General features: G+C 38.2%; 1 protein-coding gene across 1 annotated transcript in view; it reads left to right on the top strand.

Moving 5' to 3' along the window:
- The window catches only part of TBX4 (T-box transcription factor 4), a 331,723-nt gene extending 314,106 nt beyond the window's left edge, over positions 1 to 17,617 (top strand). Inside the window, exons 6-8 of the mRNA XM_073571710.1 lie at positions 11,384 to 11,472; positions 12,715 to 12,959; positions 16,736 to 17,617. Coding sequence (XP_073427811.1) covers positions 11,384 to 11,472; positions 12,715 to 12,959; positions 16,736 to 17,358 — 957 coding nt within the window. The 3' untranslated portion in view covers positions 17,359 to 17,617. The remainder of the gene's footprint in view (positions 1 to 11,383; positions 11,473 to 12,714; positions 12,960 to 16,735) is intronic.
- The last annotated feature ends 634 nt before the right edge of the window (positions 17,618 to 18,251 follow it).

Here is an 18,251-nt window from a genome sequence, read left to right as displayed (position 1 = left end):
TTGTCTTTCCACAAAAATTTAAAATAACCAATAAATTTCATTCAACTTCACAATTGTGTTCCACTTGTTGTTGATTCTTCACCAAAAATTTACATTTAGTATCTTTATGTTTGAAGCATGATAAGTGGGAAAAGGTTGAAAAGTTCCAGGAAGCTGAATACTTTCGCAACGCTCTGTATCTGCAACTAAGGACAATCAGATGTGAGCGAGAAGTGGGGTTTCAATGGCCAGCCCAAATGCTCAGAACCAAAGCCCATAAAAAGGGGGGAGGGGTGTCACTGACCACTCAGAGGTATGCAAGTAAAAACACAAGAGGAATGAAATACATTATGGATACAAAATGATGGGTAAGCAGAGCATACCAGAGAAAGTAAATGCAATTCACATAGACATTCAGGAGCTGGGGAGAGCTGTGTACAGTCAGAGCATACCAGAGAAAGTAAATGCAATTCGCATAGACATTACTTACTCTATGTCCGGCTGCCTTACCTGTGACCCTCTCATTATACGCATTTTGGCCAAAACTGATTACTGGTTGTTCACCCTTCTCGAACCACGCTGCAAAAACTTTCCATCTCTCCTTTCTGTAGCAGTAAAATTGTGCAATACCAGAAGGCCCAAGTCGAAAAATTAGTGCAAAAGTCCAATCTGGCTACACTGGTGCCAGAGGTCATAGTTCCTTGGGCCACCAAGGAAGAGAGATGAGGGAGACACATACCAGGTCCAACAGAGGCAGGGGAACACTATCAAAGGTATGTGACAGTTTCATTAGACTCTCCCCGCACCTAGGCCCTGATGTGATGCGCAGGGCAGTCTGACAAGGAGTGAAAAGTTTTGGGAAATGGTGAAGCAGTACCTAGCCGACCATACCAGCGTCCTCCATGATTCCTCTGTGCCGCAGAAATATTGGGTATCCAAGCTGGCCATGTGGCATAAACTGTTCCTCTATGCCTTGGCATTGCTGGCCTGCCCTGCTGCTAGTGTTTTGTAAGAGTGAGTCTTTAGTGCCGCCGGGGGCATAACAACTGATAGGCGCATCTACCTGTCAACTGAAAATGATGTCAGGCTGACTGATCAATATGAACAAGGCCTGGGTTGGCCCAGACTTCTCAACCCCACCAGATGACAGCAGCAGAACCTAAAGCCAATTTAAATGTTCCTTATTTTTCTGGTGTATTCCCATGCACCCGTTTCCACCCAAAAAAAAGTATAAGGTTCATTGTTCCTTCTTTTTCTTGTCTTCCTCCTCCTCCACCCAAGATCGACATTAGGGTCAGGTTGACTAGGCATTTTCCTAGGGCCCCCTCTCCCCTCTATGTGTGAGAAAACTACTGCATGGGCACACGTTGGGGCTCGGAAGGGAAGTAGTGACGTTTTGTAATGCAGACTTTGATAGAATGGTCTGCGGGTGTCATGTCGTGTTTGGAGAGCCCCTGATGTGCTTAAACAGTGGAAACCCCCTACAAGTGACCCCCTTTTGGAAACTAGACCCCCCAAGGAACTTATCTAAATGCATGGTGAGCACTTTGAACCCCCAAATGCTTCACAGAAGTTTATAACATAGAGCCATAAAAATAAAAAAATCATATTTTTTTCCACAAAAATGATCTTTTTGCCCCCAATTTTTTATTTTCCCAAGGGTAACAGGAGAAATTGGACCCCAAAAGTTGTTGCGCAATTTGTCCGGAGTAGGCTGATACCCCATATGTGGGGATAAACCACTGTTTGGGGGCATGGCAGAGCTTGGAAGGGATGGAGTACCGTTTGATTTTTTCAATGCAGAATTGGCTGGAATTGAGATCAGACGCCATATCGCGTTTGGAGAGCCCCTGATGTGTCAAAACAGTGGAAACTCCCCAATTCTAACTCCAATCCTAACCCTAACCCCTACCCTAACACTAACCCTAGCCCTAACCCTAACCCTAATGGGAAAACGGAAATAAATACTTTTTTTATTTTATTATTTTTCCTTAGCCAAGGGGGTGATAGGGAGGGTATGATTTACTATTTATGGCGGGTGTTTATGTTTGGCAGTTGTCACATGCTAAAAGACGCTTTTTATTGCAAAAAATAGTTTTTGCATCACCACATTTTGAGAGCTATAATTTTTCCATTATTTGGCCCATAGAGTCATGTGAGGTCTTATTTTTTGCGGGATGAGTTGACGTTTTTATTGCTACCACTTTCAGGCACATGACATTTTTTGATCGCTTTTTATTCCAATTTTTGGGGTTACTGAGTCACTGAGAAGCCACCTCCCTGCAGGACCCGGAAGGCCCCCGTGGCTGTCTTGGATCCCGGGGCCTGCAGGGAGGAGGCCCTCGGAACAACACAAGCACATCGCATTGTTCTGAGGGTCTCAGGGAAGCATGCAGGGAGCCCCCTCCCTGCACGATTCTTCCCTATGCCCCCAGAACATTGCGATCATGTTTGATTGCAGTGTGCTGGTGAGGGTTAATATGCTGGGAGCAGTCCGTGACCACTCCTGGCACATAGTGCCGGGTGTCAGGTGTGAGCACCGCTGATCGATGATGACGTACTATGCCGTCCTTGGGAAATAAATCCCAGGGCAGATGGGTGGGATAGTATGTCATCAGTCCGAAAGGGAAGGGGTTATACTATATGGAAGAATATGAGGAACATAATACTATATGGAGGACTATGGAGCACATTATACTATGTGAAGGACTCTGGGATGTATTATACCAAGCAAGCAAAATGCTGCCTATTCATTGAGTGATTGAATTGTTTATGCCAGAAAATAAAAAATTCTCAGCAGCACTTCGCCCCGTGAAAACTGCAGATTTGCTGCTGACAACATGATGCTGTATATGGACAGATTGATCTACTAGTGATTATTCTGTCCCCAACATCAGCCAGTGTAAAGAGGCACAGAAACAAGCATTCAATTACTTCAATATTGTCGATCATGCATGTTTAGCGGCCTGAACTCAGCACATGTACACGCAACAAAAATGTTTCTGTATGATGGTGCAATATGTTAACAATTCGGGCCCCCTTTTAAACTTTTGACCAGGGCCCCATTTTGACTAAAACCGGCCCTGCCTCCACCATATCAACAGAGTCATTATGCATACCTCACTCCAAATGTTTAGAGGGTCATCATGCAGCACTCACTCATCATTTTTAGATGGTCATTAGGCAGCCCTCGCTCATAATTTTTAGATGGTCATCATGCGGCCTTTGTTCATAATTTTTAAAGGATAAACAGGCATCCCTTGCTCATAATTTTTAGAGGGAAGTCAGGTGATCCTTGCTCATAACACTGGACAACACAAGAAAATCATCAGCAAAGGGGTAATATGTCTGTTTTATGGAGTTTGATGTGTTGATTCCAAAAATATGCTTAGTTTTGCTCTATCACATAAAGTTTCTAAGATATAAATATTTTTGCTATTACGTTATTTCTGCATTTTCAATGTATGTGGTTTTTCCTATGTTATTCCCATTTCTTTGCTTGTCTTACTTAATTGTGAATTTTCTTACTGGGAAAGCATCAATAAAGGTTTTAGTGAGTTTTATGGGAAGGAGCATTGACAGTGCAGTCAACCAATGACTACTTCTCGGAAAGTCACATGTTATGGGGAGGAGCTTACTGTTATGAGGCGGTAAGATTTGAGTCAGTCAGAAAAGGATGGTGATGGCAGCAAGGACTTGACAGGAGACAGGCCTCTTCCGGGGTCTGAGCCCTGCCACAGGGAGATAGAAGGGAAAGCAGCAGACAGCTGCCATTGTGAGAGGATTTTCACTGTGTTTCTGGGAGGGCAAGTCGCCTCAGGGGGAAGAAAACAGTTCAGCCACTGAGGTGTAACTGAGTGAAGGTCCCCACAGAGAGAGAACCTGAAAGCAGCAAATATCACACTGAGAAACTTCCTGTCTGTAAATGTTCATCTGTAAGAAGTAGGCTGACCCATATACCTCACAACTGTATATAGTTATCTACCAGATTACCTCCATTAAAATCAGTTTTAAATACAAGCTGCCTCTGTCATCTCTGAGGAAATATCTAAATATAATCGGTCGGCTCGTTGCATTTTTTTTAGTTTGTCACCACCATTGAACTGAACTTACTCTACTGTTTGATCTGATTTAAAGGAGGAAAATGCCCCGACAGTGTATCAATCATCCAAACAGATGTGTGTGGTTCTTTTACACCAAAAGGCCAAGTACATTCAATCACTCATGATATTAAAATGATGTACCAGATGTACTTTAAGTGTCCACTTAGTGATCAAGACAAAAGCTGGGCCCCTCATGTGATATGCTCAAGTTGTTCAAATGGTCTTCCTGACTGGTTGAACATGAGGAAAGTGGCTTTGCCATTTGCTGTTCCCATGAATTGGAGAGAACCCAAAAATCATAGTGATAACTGCTACTTTTGTTTTGTCAAACTGAAGGGCTTTTCTACAAAGAACAAACATAAGATTAATTACCCTGAACTAGAATCTGTGATTAGCTCAGTTCCACATGATGGTACCTTACCTTGCCAGTTCCTGTACCACCATTGTCTGGATTTGATGAAAATGAAATAGAATATGAAGACTGTGGAGCTGAAACTACTGGCGAAGACATGGAGAGCTCAAGTCAAGATGAGTATGTACCTAATGAAGCAGCCGAGCAACCAGAATGCTTTACTCAGCATGAATTAAATGATCTCATCAAAGACCTTTCATTGTCCAAAGATAAAGCTGAACTTCTTGCATCTAGGTTGAAACAAAAGAATCTTCTTCATGATGATGTCAAAGTGTGTTATTACCGAAACAGAAGTAACAATGTGAATTGAATGACCTCTTTGAAGAACTGAATCAAGAGTATTTTGTTGCAGATTGGCGATTGATTATTGACTCATCCCAGAGAAGTTTGAAAACAGTGTTGCTTCACAATGGAAATATGAAACCATCAATCCCTATTCTCACTCATGTCATCTAAAGGAAAGTTATGAAAATTTGTCAGTTGTTTAGGATGCTATTCAATATACAGTAAGCATCATCAATGGAATATTTGTGGTGATTTGAAAGTGATTGGTCTGCTAATGGGAATGCAAGGTTTCACAAAATATTGTTGCTTCTTGTGTTTATGGGGCAGTAGAAATACAGTAGAGCATTATTTTGGTAGTGATTGGGGACACAGAAACATTTATCCTCCAGGTAGAGACAATGTTCAGCATAATCTTTTAGTTGCTCCAACTAAAATCTTTCTTCTTCCACTACATATAAAGTTGAGATTTATTAAAAACTTTGTTAAAGCCATGGCAAAGACATTCACATGGGTTCCAGTGCACTTCACAGAAATTCTCCAGCATTTCACCAGCAAAACTGAAGGAAGGGGTTTTGTTGGTCGTCAGATCAGAGAGCTTATGAGAGATGATGTGTTTGAAGAAACTCTAAATAATAAGGAATTGAGATCTTGGAAAAGTTTCAAGTGGAACTGTGAAAACATCTTAGGAAAAAAAATTTCCAGAATATGTTGAAGGTGTTGAGGAACTGCTAAATGTATACCAGTGTCTTGGATGTCGCATGTCTCTGAAAATGCACTTTTTGCATTCACATTTAGATTTTTTCCCTCAAAATCTTGGGGATGTAAGCGATGAACAATGCGAATGGTTTCACCAGGACGTTAAAGTAATGGAACACCGCTGCCAGGGTTTTTGGAATGGCTCAATGATGGAAGATTACTGTTGGAAGGTTATTTAGAGACAACCGTAAAAAATCGTATCAACGATGGTCTAATGTCAAACACTTTTAAATTCTGCTCATATTTTGGTTTATATTTTGCATGTGAAATTATTTTGGCTCAATAAAAACTGTTTTGTAAGATGAAGCATTTTTTTCTGATATGTAGATTTCTGTTTTCTTAATGTCGCTAGTATATTTCCTATACTTTATAATAATGATGCTGCTCCATGAAAATTATACAGGCTACAGAATAATTATATACATAAATTAGGACAAAAAGATGATTCAGAAAAGAACAAAGTCACCTGCGATGATTACAAAAAAATTTTTTTGTAGACCTGTGAAATTTTTAAAGGATCATCATGTAACCTTCGCTCTTACTTTTTCCATGGTGTGTATGATGCCCCTTCACAATTTTTACGGGATTTGTTTGAGGCCTACCTCTATAATTCTCTCACATACATATGTGTATACCTCCCAGGGGAAAATGTTTTTCAGCCTTTGCACTTAGTGCATAAGAATTACCAGTTTAGGAGTCCCCCTCCTTAAAAATGGGAAAAAATATTTTCTGAGACCCTCCTCTATGTGTCTTCCAATGTGTACTGCAGTCCCTCATTCTAATTTTTGTCAATCCTTGCAATTAGTGCATAGGTTTTGTGAGTTTAGGAGTACCACTGCATAACAATTTTAACAGAATGTGTATGAGGCTCTCCTTTATGTCTAATACAAGATCTATCGGAGTCCTTCTTCCTTCTAATTTTTGGTAGATTATGCACTGTCCACACAGCTTTGTGAGTGTCATCATAAATTGAACAGGATGTGTCTGACCGTGTCACACACACCACATGCTCAGATAAGGTAGTAAATTCTTAAAATTACATTTATCGGTGACAACCAGTGGGTGTGATTTTATTTCCTCCTCTATTATGTCATCCACTGTAGTCATAGGCGACAGGGAGATATGATTCGCGATGGCCCAGCTATTAACCCCTTTGAGATGAAGCAAGTTTTCACCTTAATGGCCAGGCCAATTTTTAGAATTCTGACCACTGTCAATTTGTGAGGTAATAACTCTGGAAAGCTTCAACGTATCGCAATAATTCTGAGAATGTTTTCTCATGACATATTGTACTTTATGATAGAGGTAAAATTTCTTCAATATGACTTGCATTTATTTTTGAAAAAAATGGAAATTTGGTGAAAATTTTGCAATTTTCAAACTTTTAATTTTTATGCCCTTAAATCAGAGAGTCATATTGCAGAAAATAGTTCATAAATAATATTTACCATATGTCTACTTTATATCAGCACAATTTTGGAACCCAATTTTTTTTTGTTAGAAAGTTATAAAGGTTATAATTTGACCAACGATTTTTCATTTTTTCAACAAATTTTACAAAACCAAAACCATATTTTTAGAGACCACATCACATTTGAAGTAACTTTAAGGGTCTATATGCAAGAAAATACCAAAACGTGCCACCATTCTAAAAACTGCACCCCTCAGTGTACTCAAAAACACATTCAAGAAGTTTATTAACCCTTCAGGTGCTTCACAGGAATTTTTTGAATTTTAAAGGAAAAAAATAAACATTTCCTTTTCTTTCACAAAAATTTTCCTATAGACCTAACTTTTTTTTTACTTCCACAAGGGTAAAAGGAGAAATTGGATCATACATTTTGTTGTGCAATTTCTTCTGAGCATGCAAATACCCCATATATTGGGTAAATCTACTGTTTTGGTGCATGGCAGGGCTCGGAAGAGAAAGCCCCATTTGACTTTTTGAATGTAAAATATGCTGGAATAATTAGCAATTGCCATGTCGCATTTGGAAAGCCCCTGATGTGCCTAAACAGTGGGAATCCCCAACAAGTGACATCATTTTGGGAACTAGACCCCTTAGGTAACTTATCTAGATGTGTATTAAGCACCTTTAACCCACAGGTGTTTCACAGAAGTTTATAACACAGAGCTGTGGAAATAATCACATTTTTCCCAAATAAATATTTTTTAAATCCATATTTTGCATTTTCATAAGGGTAAAAAGAGAAATTGTGCCATACAATTTGTTGTGCAATTTCTCCTGAGTACACCGATACCCAATAGATGGTGGAAAACAACTGTTTGGGCGCACGCCAGGGCTTAGAAGGGAAGGAGTGCCATTAGACTTTTAGAATGCAAAATTTGATGGAATAATTAGCAGACGCCATGTCGCGTTTGAAGAGCTGCTGATGTGCCTAAACAGTAAAATCCCAAACAAGTGACACCATTTTGGAAACTATACCCCTTATGGAAATTATCTACATGTATATTGAGCACCTTGTACCCACAGGTGCTTCACAGAAGTTTATAGCGTAGAGCCGTGGAAATTAAAAAAAATCACATTTTTCCCAAATAAATCTTTTTTAACTTCATATTTTGCATTTTCATAAGGGTAACAGGAGAAATTGCTCCATGAAATTTCTCCTGAGTACCCTGATACCTCATATGTGGGAGAGTACTACTGTTTGGGCGCATAGCAAGGCTTGGAAGGGAAGGAGCGCCATTGGACTTTTGGAATGCAAAATTTGATGGGTTAGCAGATGCCATGTCGCATTTGAAGAGCCCCTCATGTGCCTAAACAGTGGAAACCCCCCACAAGTGACACCATTTTGGAAACTATACCCCTATTGTAACCTTATCTTGATGTGTATCGAGCATCTTGAACCCCCAGGTGCTTCACAGAAGTTTATAACATTAAGTCATGAAAATAAAAAAATCATATTTTTCCAACAAAAATCTATTTAGCTACAAATTTCGACCCCAAAGGTTGTTGTGCAATTTCTCCTGAATTCATCGATACCCCATATGTGGTCAAAAACTACTTTTGAGGCACAGTGCAAAGCTCAGAAGGGAAGTAGCGCCATATTACAGTGCAAATTTTGCTGCATTTGTTTGAAGGTGCCATGTTACATTGACAGAGCCCCTGAGGTGCCAGAACAGCAGAACCCCCCATAAGTGACCCCATTTTACTAATCAAACCTCTCAATTAATTCATATAGGGGTGCAGTGATTATATTGACACCACAGGTGTGTCACAAACTTTTATACCAGAAAAAATAATTTACACTACCATTCGAAAGTTTGGGGTCACCCAGACAATTTTGTGTTTTCCATGAAAACTCATATGTTTATTACTAAAATGATTTGCCAAATGAATTTAAAATCTAGTCCAGACATTGACAAGGTTCGAAAAAAAGATTTTTACTTGAAATAATAATTTTCTCCTTCAAACTACTTTCATCAAAGAATGCTCCCTTTGCAGCAATTACAGCATTGCAGACCTTTGGCATTATAGCAGTTAATTTGCTGTGGTAATCTGCAGAAATTTCACCCCATGCTTCTATGTGGAGTATATTAATTTTTGCATCAACTAATTTGAGTAAAATGAAAGATTTTGTGATGAAAGTTACATTATTAATCTTACTTTCATGATATGGGTTAAAAAATGTCCTATGAAACTAAGTCTTGCAAAATTTGGGAAATGTACTTCTGTACAGTGAGATTAATTAAAATCTTAAATTTTAATGGGAGTGTACCAATACTTATGTATGTGCTTTACACATATTAAAGTTTTATTTTATGTCAGTGCAGTACATCTAATACATTTTCTGGAAAAAGTTGTAAAATGACAATACTTTTGGTCATGACTATAGGTATATAAAGTCCTGAAAAGAGGTGTTTTCACAAACCAGGTTTCCACTTTTAGAAAATGCATAGGTATGGGGATTAGAATCCAAGGTGCGATCTTGATAAAGTGCAGCGAAACACGCGTCAATGGCAGTGGGCTCTGGTCCAGGCTGACACAATATGGGTAAGCACTATGCTTAGATGATCCACGATATTTCTTATGCACATGCAATGGACATTTTTGGTGAAATAGGATCTGAATTTGTACCCTATCTTTGTGTCCTTGATCTGTTGTAGCACTGCAGCGTTTTGTACATTTTTACAAAGTAACCTTGGCCTTCACTACCTGATCCTTTAGTGTAATATTGTTTGTATTGTTATTTACATGATATATGTTTAATAAAATTTGTACATTTTAAATATTAATATGGACTCTTTACTCTTTTGTGGTCTTTTGGTTTTCATCCCTATATGTTCTAGTTGTATAAAATAAGTATAATATATAAATATAAACAAATTTTTCGGTCTCTTCTTCTTGAAAGATAAAAAATCCAAGCAAATGGCAATCTTTTCTACAAAAAATTTATTTTTGAAATACATAAGTATAACCAATAAATTGTGGTGACTGTATACCTGTAGCAGATATCGCAAATTTATTCTCCGCAAATTGAATGTCCCTTATTATGCTCTGGGGTCTGAAAAGAGCTCAGAGCAAAAGAAACGTAAGATGTAGAAATAAATACAACAACCAATGCTCATCTCACTGCTCATCAGTGATGTTCATTGTGCCCCATACAGTTCTCAGTGTCTCTTCCTACCGCTGCCGCACTGTTTCCTAAGGCATATTCATGCTAAGCTGAGAATTCCAACATGAGTACGGACATCCCTGACCTCATCATGAACGGGAGACCTGGCCTACAGTGCACGTTGTAAGATTGCGATGAATGTCCTGATGTCATTTTGTCGCCGCGACCTAACGGCGCACATGCGCAGAGATATTTTAGTGCGCTGTAAGTAAATTCAGAAACTGTATGGGCAGTGCATGCAGTCGATATTTCAGGAGGTGAGCAGTGTTGTATTAGTTTTTTTAACTTTTGAATTCCCTCTACAGTTCAGAAAAACAACATTCAAATGGTCGCCATCTTGCTGAATCCGTGAGGAGCAAGTTAAAAAAAAATCTGCACTATGGAAATTACTGAATAGCAGTGTGGCTCAGTCATTAACATTGTTGCTTTGTAGTTCAAATCCCAACAAGGACAACATCTGCAAGGAGTTTGTATGATCTACCAGTGTTTGCGTGGGTTTCCTCCTGACTCTTTGGTTTCCTCCAACTCCAAAGACATATTGGTAGGGAATGTAGAATGTGAGCCCCAATGGGGACAGTGATGATAATGTCTGTAAAGCGCTGTAGAATTAATGGTATTATATAAGCGAGTAAAATTATTAAAGAAAAAAGGTTTTTGTAAAATTCAAGAACAATTCAATTTAATTTGAATAATTTCTCCCATGTCTCGTCTTAATGCCATCATGTTTTGTGGAAAAAAAATCCAAGCATCAATCAAATTAATTTCTTTTGTAGTCAGCATGTATCTATGTTTCAATTTGACTTGCTTCTTCAAAAACCAGTATGGCCACGTAATGTTATGCAAAAGCACTGGGGAAAGATACTGTAGAAGTACCAGCATTATAGCACTTTATTCATTAGCCTCCTCCAATTGCAAAACAGCTTGCTTTTAAATTGAAGGAGATTGATGGATAGGTCTAGTCACATTTTCCTTCAGCAGTAATGTTATGGACAGTAGAGGCGTGAGGTGTAGGAGGCTAGACTAATAAGTGATGGAGGAGAACCTGTAACACTTAAAAATTAGTAAGTGTCGCAAAATCAAAAACTCAATACATTTGTTACAATAAAGAAAAAGTGGACAAGCTTTCAAAAGAATACTTAATAAAAATGGATATTTTACATACTGTTCATTTCTAAGGATTAATAATTTTTTTTTACTTTTCTATTTTTTAGATTACACAGTTGAAAATTGAAAATAATCCTTTTGCCAAAGGTTTTAGAGGAAGTGATGACAGTGACTTGCGAGTAGCTCGTCTGCAAAGGTACCAAATATAGACTACAGTACTTAATCAAACATATATTAGTACATTTATGCAGATTATGAAAGCAAAGAAACTTTGTATGTAGTTTAGATTTTTAATATCCTATTGTTTTATGTCTACAGCTCCAATACAGGCCTATGTTACTCCATGAGATAAATTAAATAAATCCAGCACTAATATTTGAATAATTAAATATTTCAGCTTTCCTTATAAAATACATTATAGACTGAATGTGCCTTAGGCTTCTTTTACACTTGCTGTGTTTTTTGCAGCCCGTTTTTGCGGGCCTTTTTTGCGGGCCGTATTGCCACAATTTTCACGCTCTACCACAAAAAACGGGTTGCAAAAATCTACTCGGATTTCAGCAGGCATTCAAAGTGATAAACAGGAAGTACATGGGAGTGTCCTAGTAAAAATACGGTGTTACACAAACACGGGCTTCATGGTGTACTGCAAAATCAACACACTGGGCAAGCTTCCGTTGTTTTTGCGGCCCCATTGATTGTCAATATTTTTTTCACAGCTGTAAATATGGCCCTCCCAGCCATACGGTGTAAGGAGCTCTGACAAATTTTTCCGGCCCGTTTTTGTGGCCCCATAGAAATCTATTGAGGCCACAAAAACGGCCCACAAAAACAAGGCAAGTGTAAAAGAAGCCTTAGTCATAGCACTTGCAGTGTTTATTTGTAGTGTGTATTGTAACCATTGAAACACATAGGTCTGAAAATTAGCTATAGCCTCACTGCAAGTTTTTGCTTGTTTTTTTATTTAAGACTATTTGCAAATTTGTGTAACTTTTTGTTTTTCCTGCATCAGAGCCATAAACGCAAAACGTGTCAATGGTGGATGTATCGTTTAAGAGTTATCCTTGAGGAAGAATATAATGGATGCATATTACCTGCATGCAGATGCAATGTACAATAATATGATGGCTGGCTGACAACAGTTATGAGATATCTCTTGGAAGCCAACATGTCTGATCCTTTTTTTTCCACCACAACCAGCCAATAAAGTTCAATTGGCTGAATCGTGCAACATTTATCTGATGTGATCAGATTTAACCATATAATATTTTTCTGTTATTGAGCAGCTTTGTTTTACATTAAGGGGCATAAAGTGTACCATAACCTTAATATCTTCTAGTATTAGAGCAAGTGTATAGTTTACTGATTATGACAGCATTTGTCAGAAAATTTTTAAGAATGCTGCCATAGTAAATAACTAATTATTATTTCTCCCCAGTAAAGAATATCCTGTGATATCTAAAAGTATCATGAGACAACGATTGATATCAAGTCATCCAGGGCAGCTGACAAGCAAGTCCGACCTTAATGCGCTCCATAGTGGCCACCAAGGTTTACAGCATTATCAGTATGAGAATGGGGCTCACATGCAGTTTGGTGCGGCTGATGCTCAAGATCTGCCGCTCAACTCCTTCGCAGCTCAGAGGGACTCGGGGCTCTTCTATCACTGTTTAAAAAGAAGAGGTATTGTACAACTAGGTTGGATGATTTTTTTCAATAATTACATACAGACATTTAATGAATTTCAAAATCTGACATACAAACATTTCTGTGAAGTAATTGTTTGCATTGTTCTGAAACCATTGTTTTAGTTGCTTCAGGCTATGTGCCCACGCTAGCGTTTTTAAACGCTCAGGAAACTGATCCCCTTCCCAGAAAACGCGCGTCTTTTTTCCGCGCGATTCTTGCGCGTTTTGTGCAAAAAAGCCGTGCGTTTTTAACACGCATTTTCTGGGAACATTGGGGAAGGCTAAAAACGCTCAGCAATGCGGAAATTAATGAGCATGCTGCGTTTTTAGCCGATAAGCGATTCCTGAGCGGTTAAAAACGCATGCATTGGCACAAAAGCCAAAAAAGCATGCAAATTAATTTGAAGCATCTTTTATGCATTTCTGCAGCGTCTGAGCAGGCACAAACGCTGCGGAAACGCTTAAAAAAATGCAACATGGGCACACAGCCTTACAATACTCTCACTAGCGTAACTCCAATGACAAGAGCTTTACAGATGAGGCTTCAAAATGTCCAAAGCAATCAACTTACTCCTGAAACATCTTCCATTTTTAGTTCCAAATTTTATATGGAAGAGCTCATGGTCCAAACCATCAGTCTATCAGAAGAAGCGACAGGTAGAAGGAGGTTCTCTGGGCTCCTTTTCAGCAGTCACGGACTACTGATGCAGGTGCGGCACCAGAGTCCTTCTAGAAATCGATTCACTCATCTCTACTCAATGGAGTTACACTTTACATTAATGGTCTCTAAATGTAAATGGCATAGAAATCATTAGAAGAAAACATAAACTTCTTTGAGCTTCGTAAGGTTATAGTGTCCAATTGTACAGTATGATTTGACAATATATTCGGCTTGTACTAAGAATATTAAACTGTGGAAGAACCGATTAAAATTATAAGAGGATTTTACATGAGAAGATAATTTGGTAAGAACAGTGATATCTCGAGCCTTAATGTTTGAAAAAATGCATTCATTTGTAACAATAAGTGTCAGTTTCGTGTCATTCCTTTTCTACCTTGCCCAACATTTCTACACTTTTGTCTCTCTTGCTATTAACTAGCAGATGCTTTTTTAAGCTGCTAAACGACAAATTTTAGGACATTAGAAAACATTTGCTGTTTTATTCCCATGAATATAAAACTGTCACAGAGCAATTTGTCCATTGTTTTCAATATGATGAAAACCATAATAATAAGGAGTTGGTACTACATGTTACTATAACAGTATCATTACCAACTCCTTGTTATCGTAGCTTTCATCATATTGAAAACAACGGACAAATTGCTCTGTGACAATTTTATGTGATACAAATGAATGCTGTAAAAATAGAATGGTTAATGTTACAAATTCAAGGCAGTAGAAACTTACAACAAAATGTGTTCTGTAATTGACCTTAAACATAAAGGTAGATTGACACATGCAGATTTTATTATAGTTTTAAGCACAGATATGGCCAAAAGTGAACCCACAGAGAAGGGAAAATATAAAGTAAACACCAGTACTCTCCTTATTGAAATTATAATCATAAGAGGGAAAAGTCATGGAATTCTGAATATCACAGGATCGGTAGACATGTTAATAATATGCAAATTGTGGAAAAATTGCAACAATGTTTTTCAAAAGATCTCAATTTATTCAATACCGAGTATGAGCACCAAGCATTGAAATACACGCACTTACATGCTTTTTGAGTTTATTAATGGTTGTTTAAAAAACATTCTGCCATGTTGAATGTATTTGGGCAGACAAATTACCAAGAACTGCAGCTGTGAGCTCACATTGTAATTGTCGACCAATGATATCCAAAATATATTAGATAGGAGCCAAGTCTAAAAGTGCTGCAGGTCATGGTAGCACGTTTAAGACACAGAAGCACAAGCAATATGTGGCCTGGCATTGTTGTGTGGAAAAAAAACAGTTAAACAGCTGAATGGTTTCATCACCAAATCAATCTAAAACCGAATTGTTAGTGTACCTAGAATGAAGGGGTATAGCCACTATATATTATACCAGCCCACACCATAATCTTGGGAGTAGAACCAGTGTGGCATTCTCTCATGATGACTTCTTTATGGTGTTGCCCAAGTGATCTCATCAGATTCAAAGAATGTTGCATGGTGATCCATTCTTTACTAAAAGTGAAATTCAACATCACACACCAAACCTAAGGTAAACAAATAGTGTCTACACAAACCATCACAAGATATTTGCATGACATAGCGATATGAGCCAGACTTCCAGCTACAGGTGAACCATTGACATCATACTACCACTCTCAAAGGCTAACATGGTGCAAAGCCAGATGGCAATGGAAGCTGGAATGGAGGTCTATCTTCTTCAGAAATGAGGTTTGCTTTTTGTCTTGAATGGGATGATATTCGGAGATTTGTCTGGAGACCACATGAGCAATGCGATGAAGACACCTTCATGGGGGAAACGTGAAAGTGTCCCATTAACCATTTTTCATCACAACAATGTTAGGCCCCGTGTGTTTGCTCCTGCTATTGTGATCAGTCTGTGTGGCTTAAAATGTGCTACAATGGCCTGCAACATCTCCGGGCTTGTCTCCCATTGATCACCTTTGGGATGTCATTGGATGGCAATTGCATAAGGAGCTGTCAGCAGCCCAAGTGTTTTCACTGTGGCAGAACATTCTACAGATAACCATTAATAACTTCATCAACAGCCTGCTGAAGGTCCTTGTTCCTGCAATCTTATTACACCTGTGGAGAACAGAAAAAGAATGAGGAGGAGGCCATGATTTACTCTACTTACTGAATACTGTTTTACTGCAGTATATAGTGAAATGATCAGATAAATGCAAGTTCAAATTCCATATGTGAACTAAAAAGTAAAAAATAACAAATAGATTTACAAAGTAGAAAAAAAATATAAAAATTTGAATCACCTTACTTTCCAACCGTTAGAAGAAAAAAATATATATATTTTTTTTTTAAATATAAAAATGTTTTGTAGTGCGACATCTGTTAAATTACAGTCTCAAAATCTTAAACCAGTTAACCCATACATTTAACACTGTGAAGAGAAAGGATATTAAAATGCCAGAATTGTGGTATATGGTAACCATACCGTCATAAAAAATGCAATAAAAAGCACTCAAAGTGTTGTATGTGCCCTAAATTTGTATCAATAAAACTGTTAGCTTGTTCAGGGTTGAGACAAAAGTCTGCAGTAACTCTATGTGATTACAGACTTTTGAACCCTCAAAGCACGTGAACCGCACGCTGTCAGAATTCTCCAATGCTGGTGGGCAGAGCAAGTGGTCATATGATCACAAGAATGCAATTATGTATACTCCCAGCAACATTCCGACTAGACATACACGGCCTCCCTCAATGCAAGTGAACTGAGCAAGGCTGTGCATGTCTACTTGGAATGTGGCGAGAAGTTTGCATATGGCATATTTGCGGTCACATGACAACCAGCTCTCGCCACCTGAGTAACCTGATAGTGCTATGAGAATTTAAAAGTCTACAGTCACATAGAGTGACTACAAGCATTTTTCACAAACCTGGACAACCCCTTTATTTATGGTTAATCTTTAATAATCATCAAGATCATTGCTACATATTGCTATATTGGTCTTTAGTTTACTGATAATTTTAAAACTACCATTTGTGGAGACTTATAAGTTATCTGTGGCAAGTAGAATAGTTTTCAATCTTATGTCTGGTGAGCATTGCCTTAAGATTTAGTTCTCTCTTTTACAGAGGGTGCACGTCACCTAGACCTTCCTTGCAAGCGATCTTATCTAGATCCCTCTTCTTCTATGGCAGATGATCACTACTTTCGTTCACCACCACCATATGACCAACAGATGCTAAGTCCACCTTACCGCAATGAAGTGGCACCAAGAGATGCTTGTATGTACTCTACTTCCGGAGCTGAAATTGCTGGAGTATCAGGTGTCGATGATTTACCTCCTCCACCACCACCTTTAAGTTGCAACATGTGGACTTCAGTTTCACCCTACACAAGCTATAGTGTCCAGACAATGGAAACTGTTCCATACCAGCCTTTTCCAACTCACTTTACCACCACCACCATGATGCCTCGCCTTCCAACAATTGCAAGCCAAGGATCACAGCCACCAAGCGAATCCCACTTTAGTGTTTACAATCAGCTTTCACAGTCTCAAGTACGAGAGAGAGTTCCAAGCTCATCCTTCCAGCGTGAGAGAGTACACCCATCTTTATGTGAAAGAAAGCCTCCGTCACCACACATAAACACAGCAAATGAATTTTTATATTCCCAAAGTTTTTCTTTATCCAGAGAATCTTCACTACAGTATCATTCAGGCATGGGGACTGTGGAAAACTGGACTGATGGATGACTGCACTTCCAACATATGCCATATTTGAGAAATATTCTATTGACCTAGACAATCTGATCTGTTAATACCTGTGGGTACCTGCACTTCAGTAAACTTACACCTATGAATGAAACAAAGAGTCATTTTTAGTTGAAACAGGGTAAATCACCCATCTAGTAGTTTTTTTTTTCTGTGGAGGATTCATTTGGGTTAACCCAGAGTGCTATAATAGCAGAAAATACACCCAACTAACTAGTAGAAATTGCCTGGAATCACTAAACCTTTGCATGCTGAATAGCTATTTATACCTATATATATGTGTATATGTATATATATTTTTAAATATATATATATATATATCTATCACAAATGCAAGCCACATGTCCAATGAAGCTTTGCTTATAAAGATGAGATGCTTAATAAAATTGTGAATGTTACCAAGGTTCATGGAGACATCTATTTAAGATTTTTTTTTATAAGGATATAAGAAAAATACAAAGGATTGCGTGAGAGAAATGACATTTATATATATAAATATCTATGGGAAGACACTTTATGAGAAATCTAGCTAACATCAAACAACTTGAAGATGTTTCGCTTCTTAAATAGCATGGACTTACTAAATGAAAAGATAAGCAGAAGACAATTTTGGATGAGATCGTACGTCCAGTTGTCTTCTCATTGATCTCTGTCTGAAGGATGTGTAGAGATACAGTATGAATTTCTGAAGCTAATGTAAAAACTAGATTATATTGTACTTTTTTACTTTCTTCCATCACTCTTACATTTTTACAAAATGGCACCGACATTTTCAGATATATTTCCAGGATAGACTAGCTTTCTTTGATTGGCCATTTTTTTTTCTGCTGGAATAGTGAAAAACATTAAACTTATGTTTCAAATTATGACTGATT

Source organism: Dendrobates tinctorius, unplaced genomic scaffold, assembly GCF_039654945.1.
Source record: "Dendrobates tinctorius isolate UK_male_01 unplaced genomic scaffold, ASM3965494v1 ptg000007l, whole genome shotgun sequence".
Lineage (NCBI taxonomy): Eukaryota > Metazoa > Chordata > Amphibia > Anura > Dendrobatidae > Dendrobates > Dendrobates tinctorius.
This window is presented reverse-complemented; position numbering and strand designations above follow the sequence as displayed.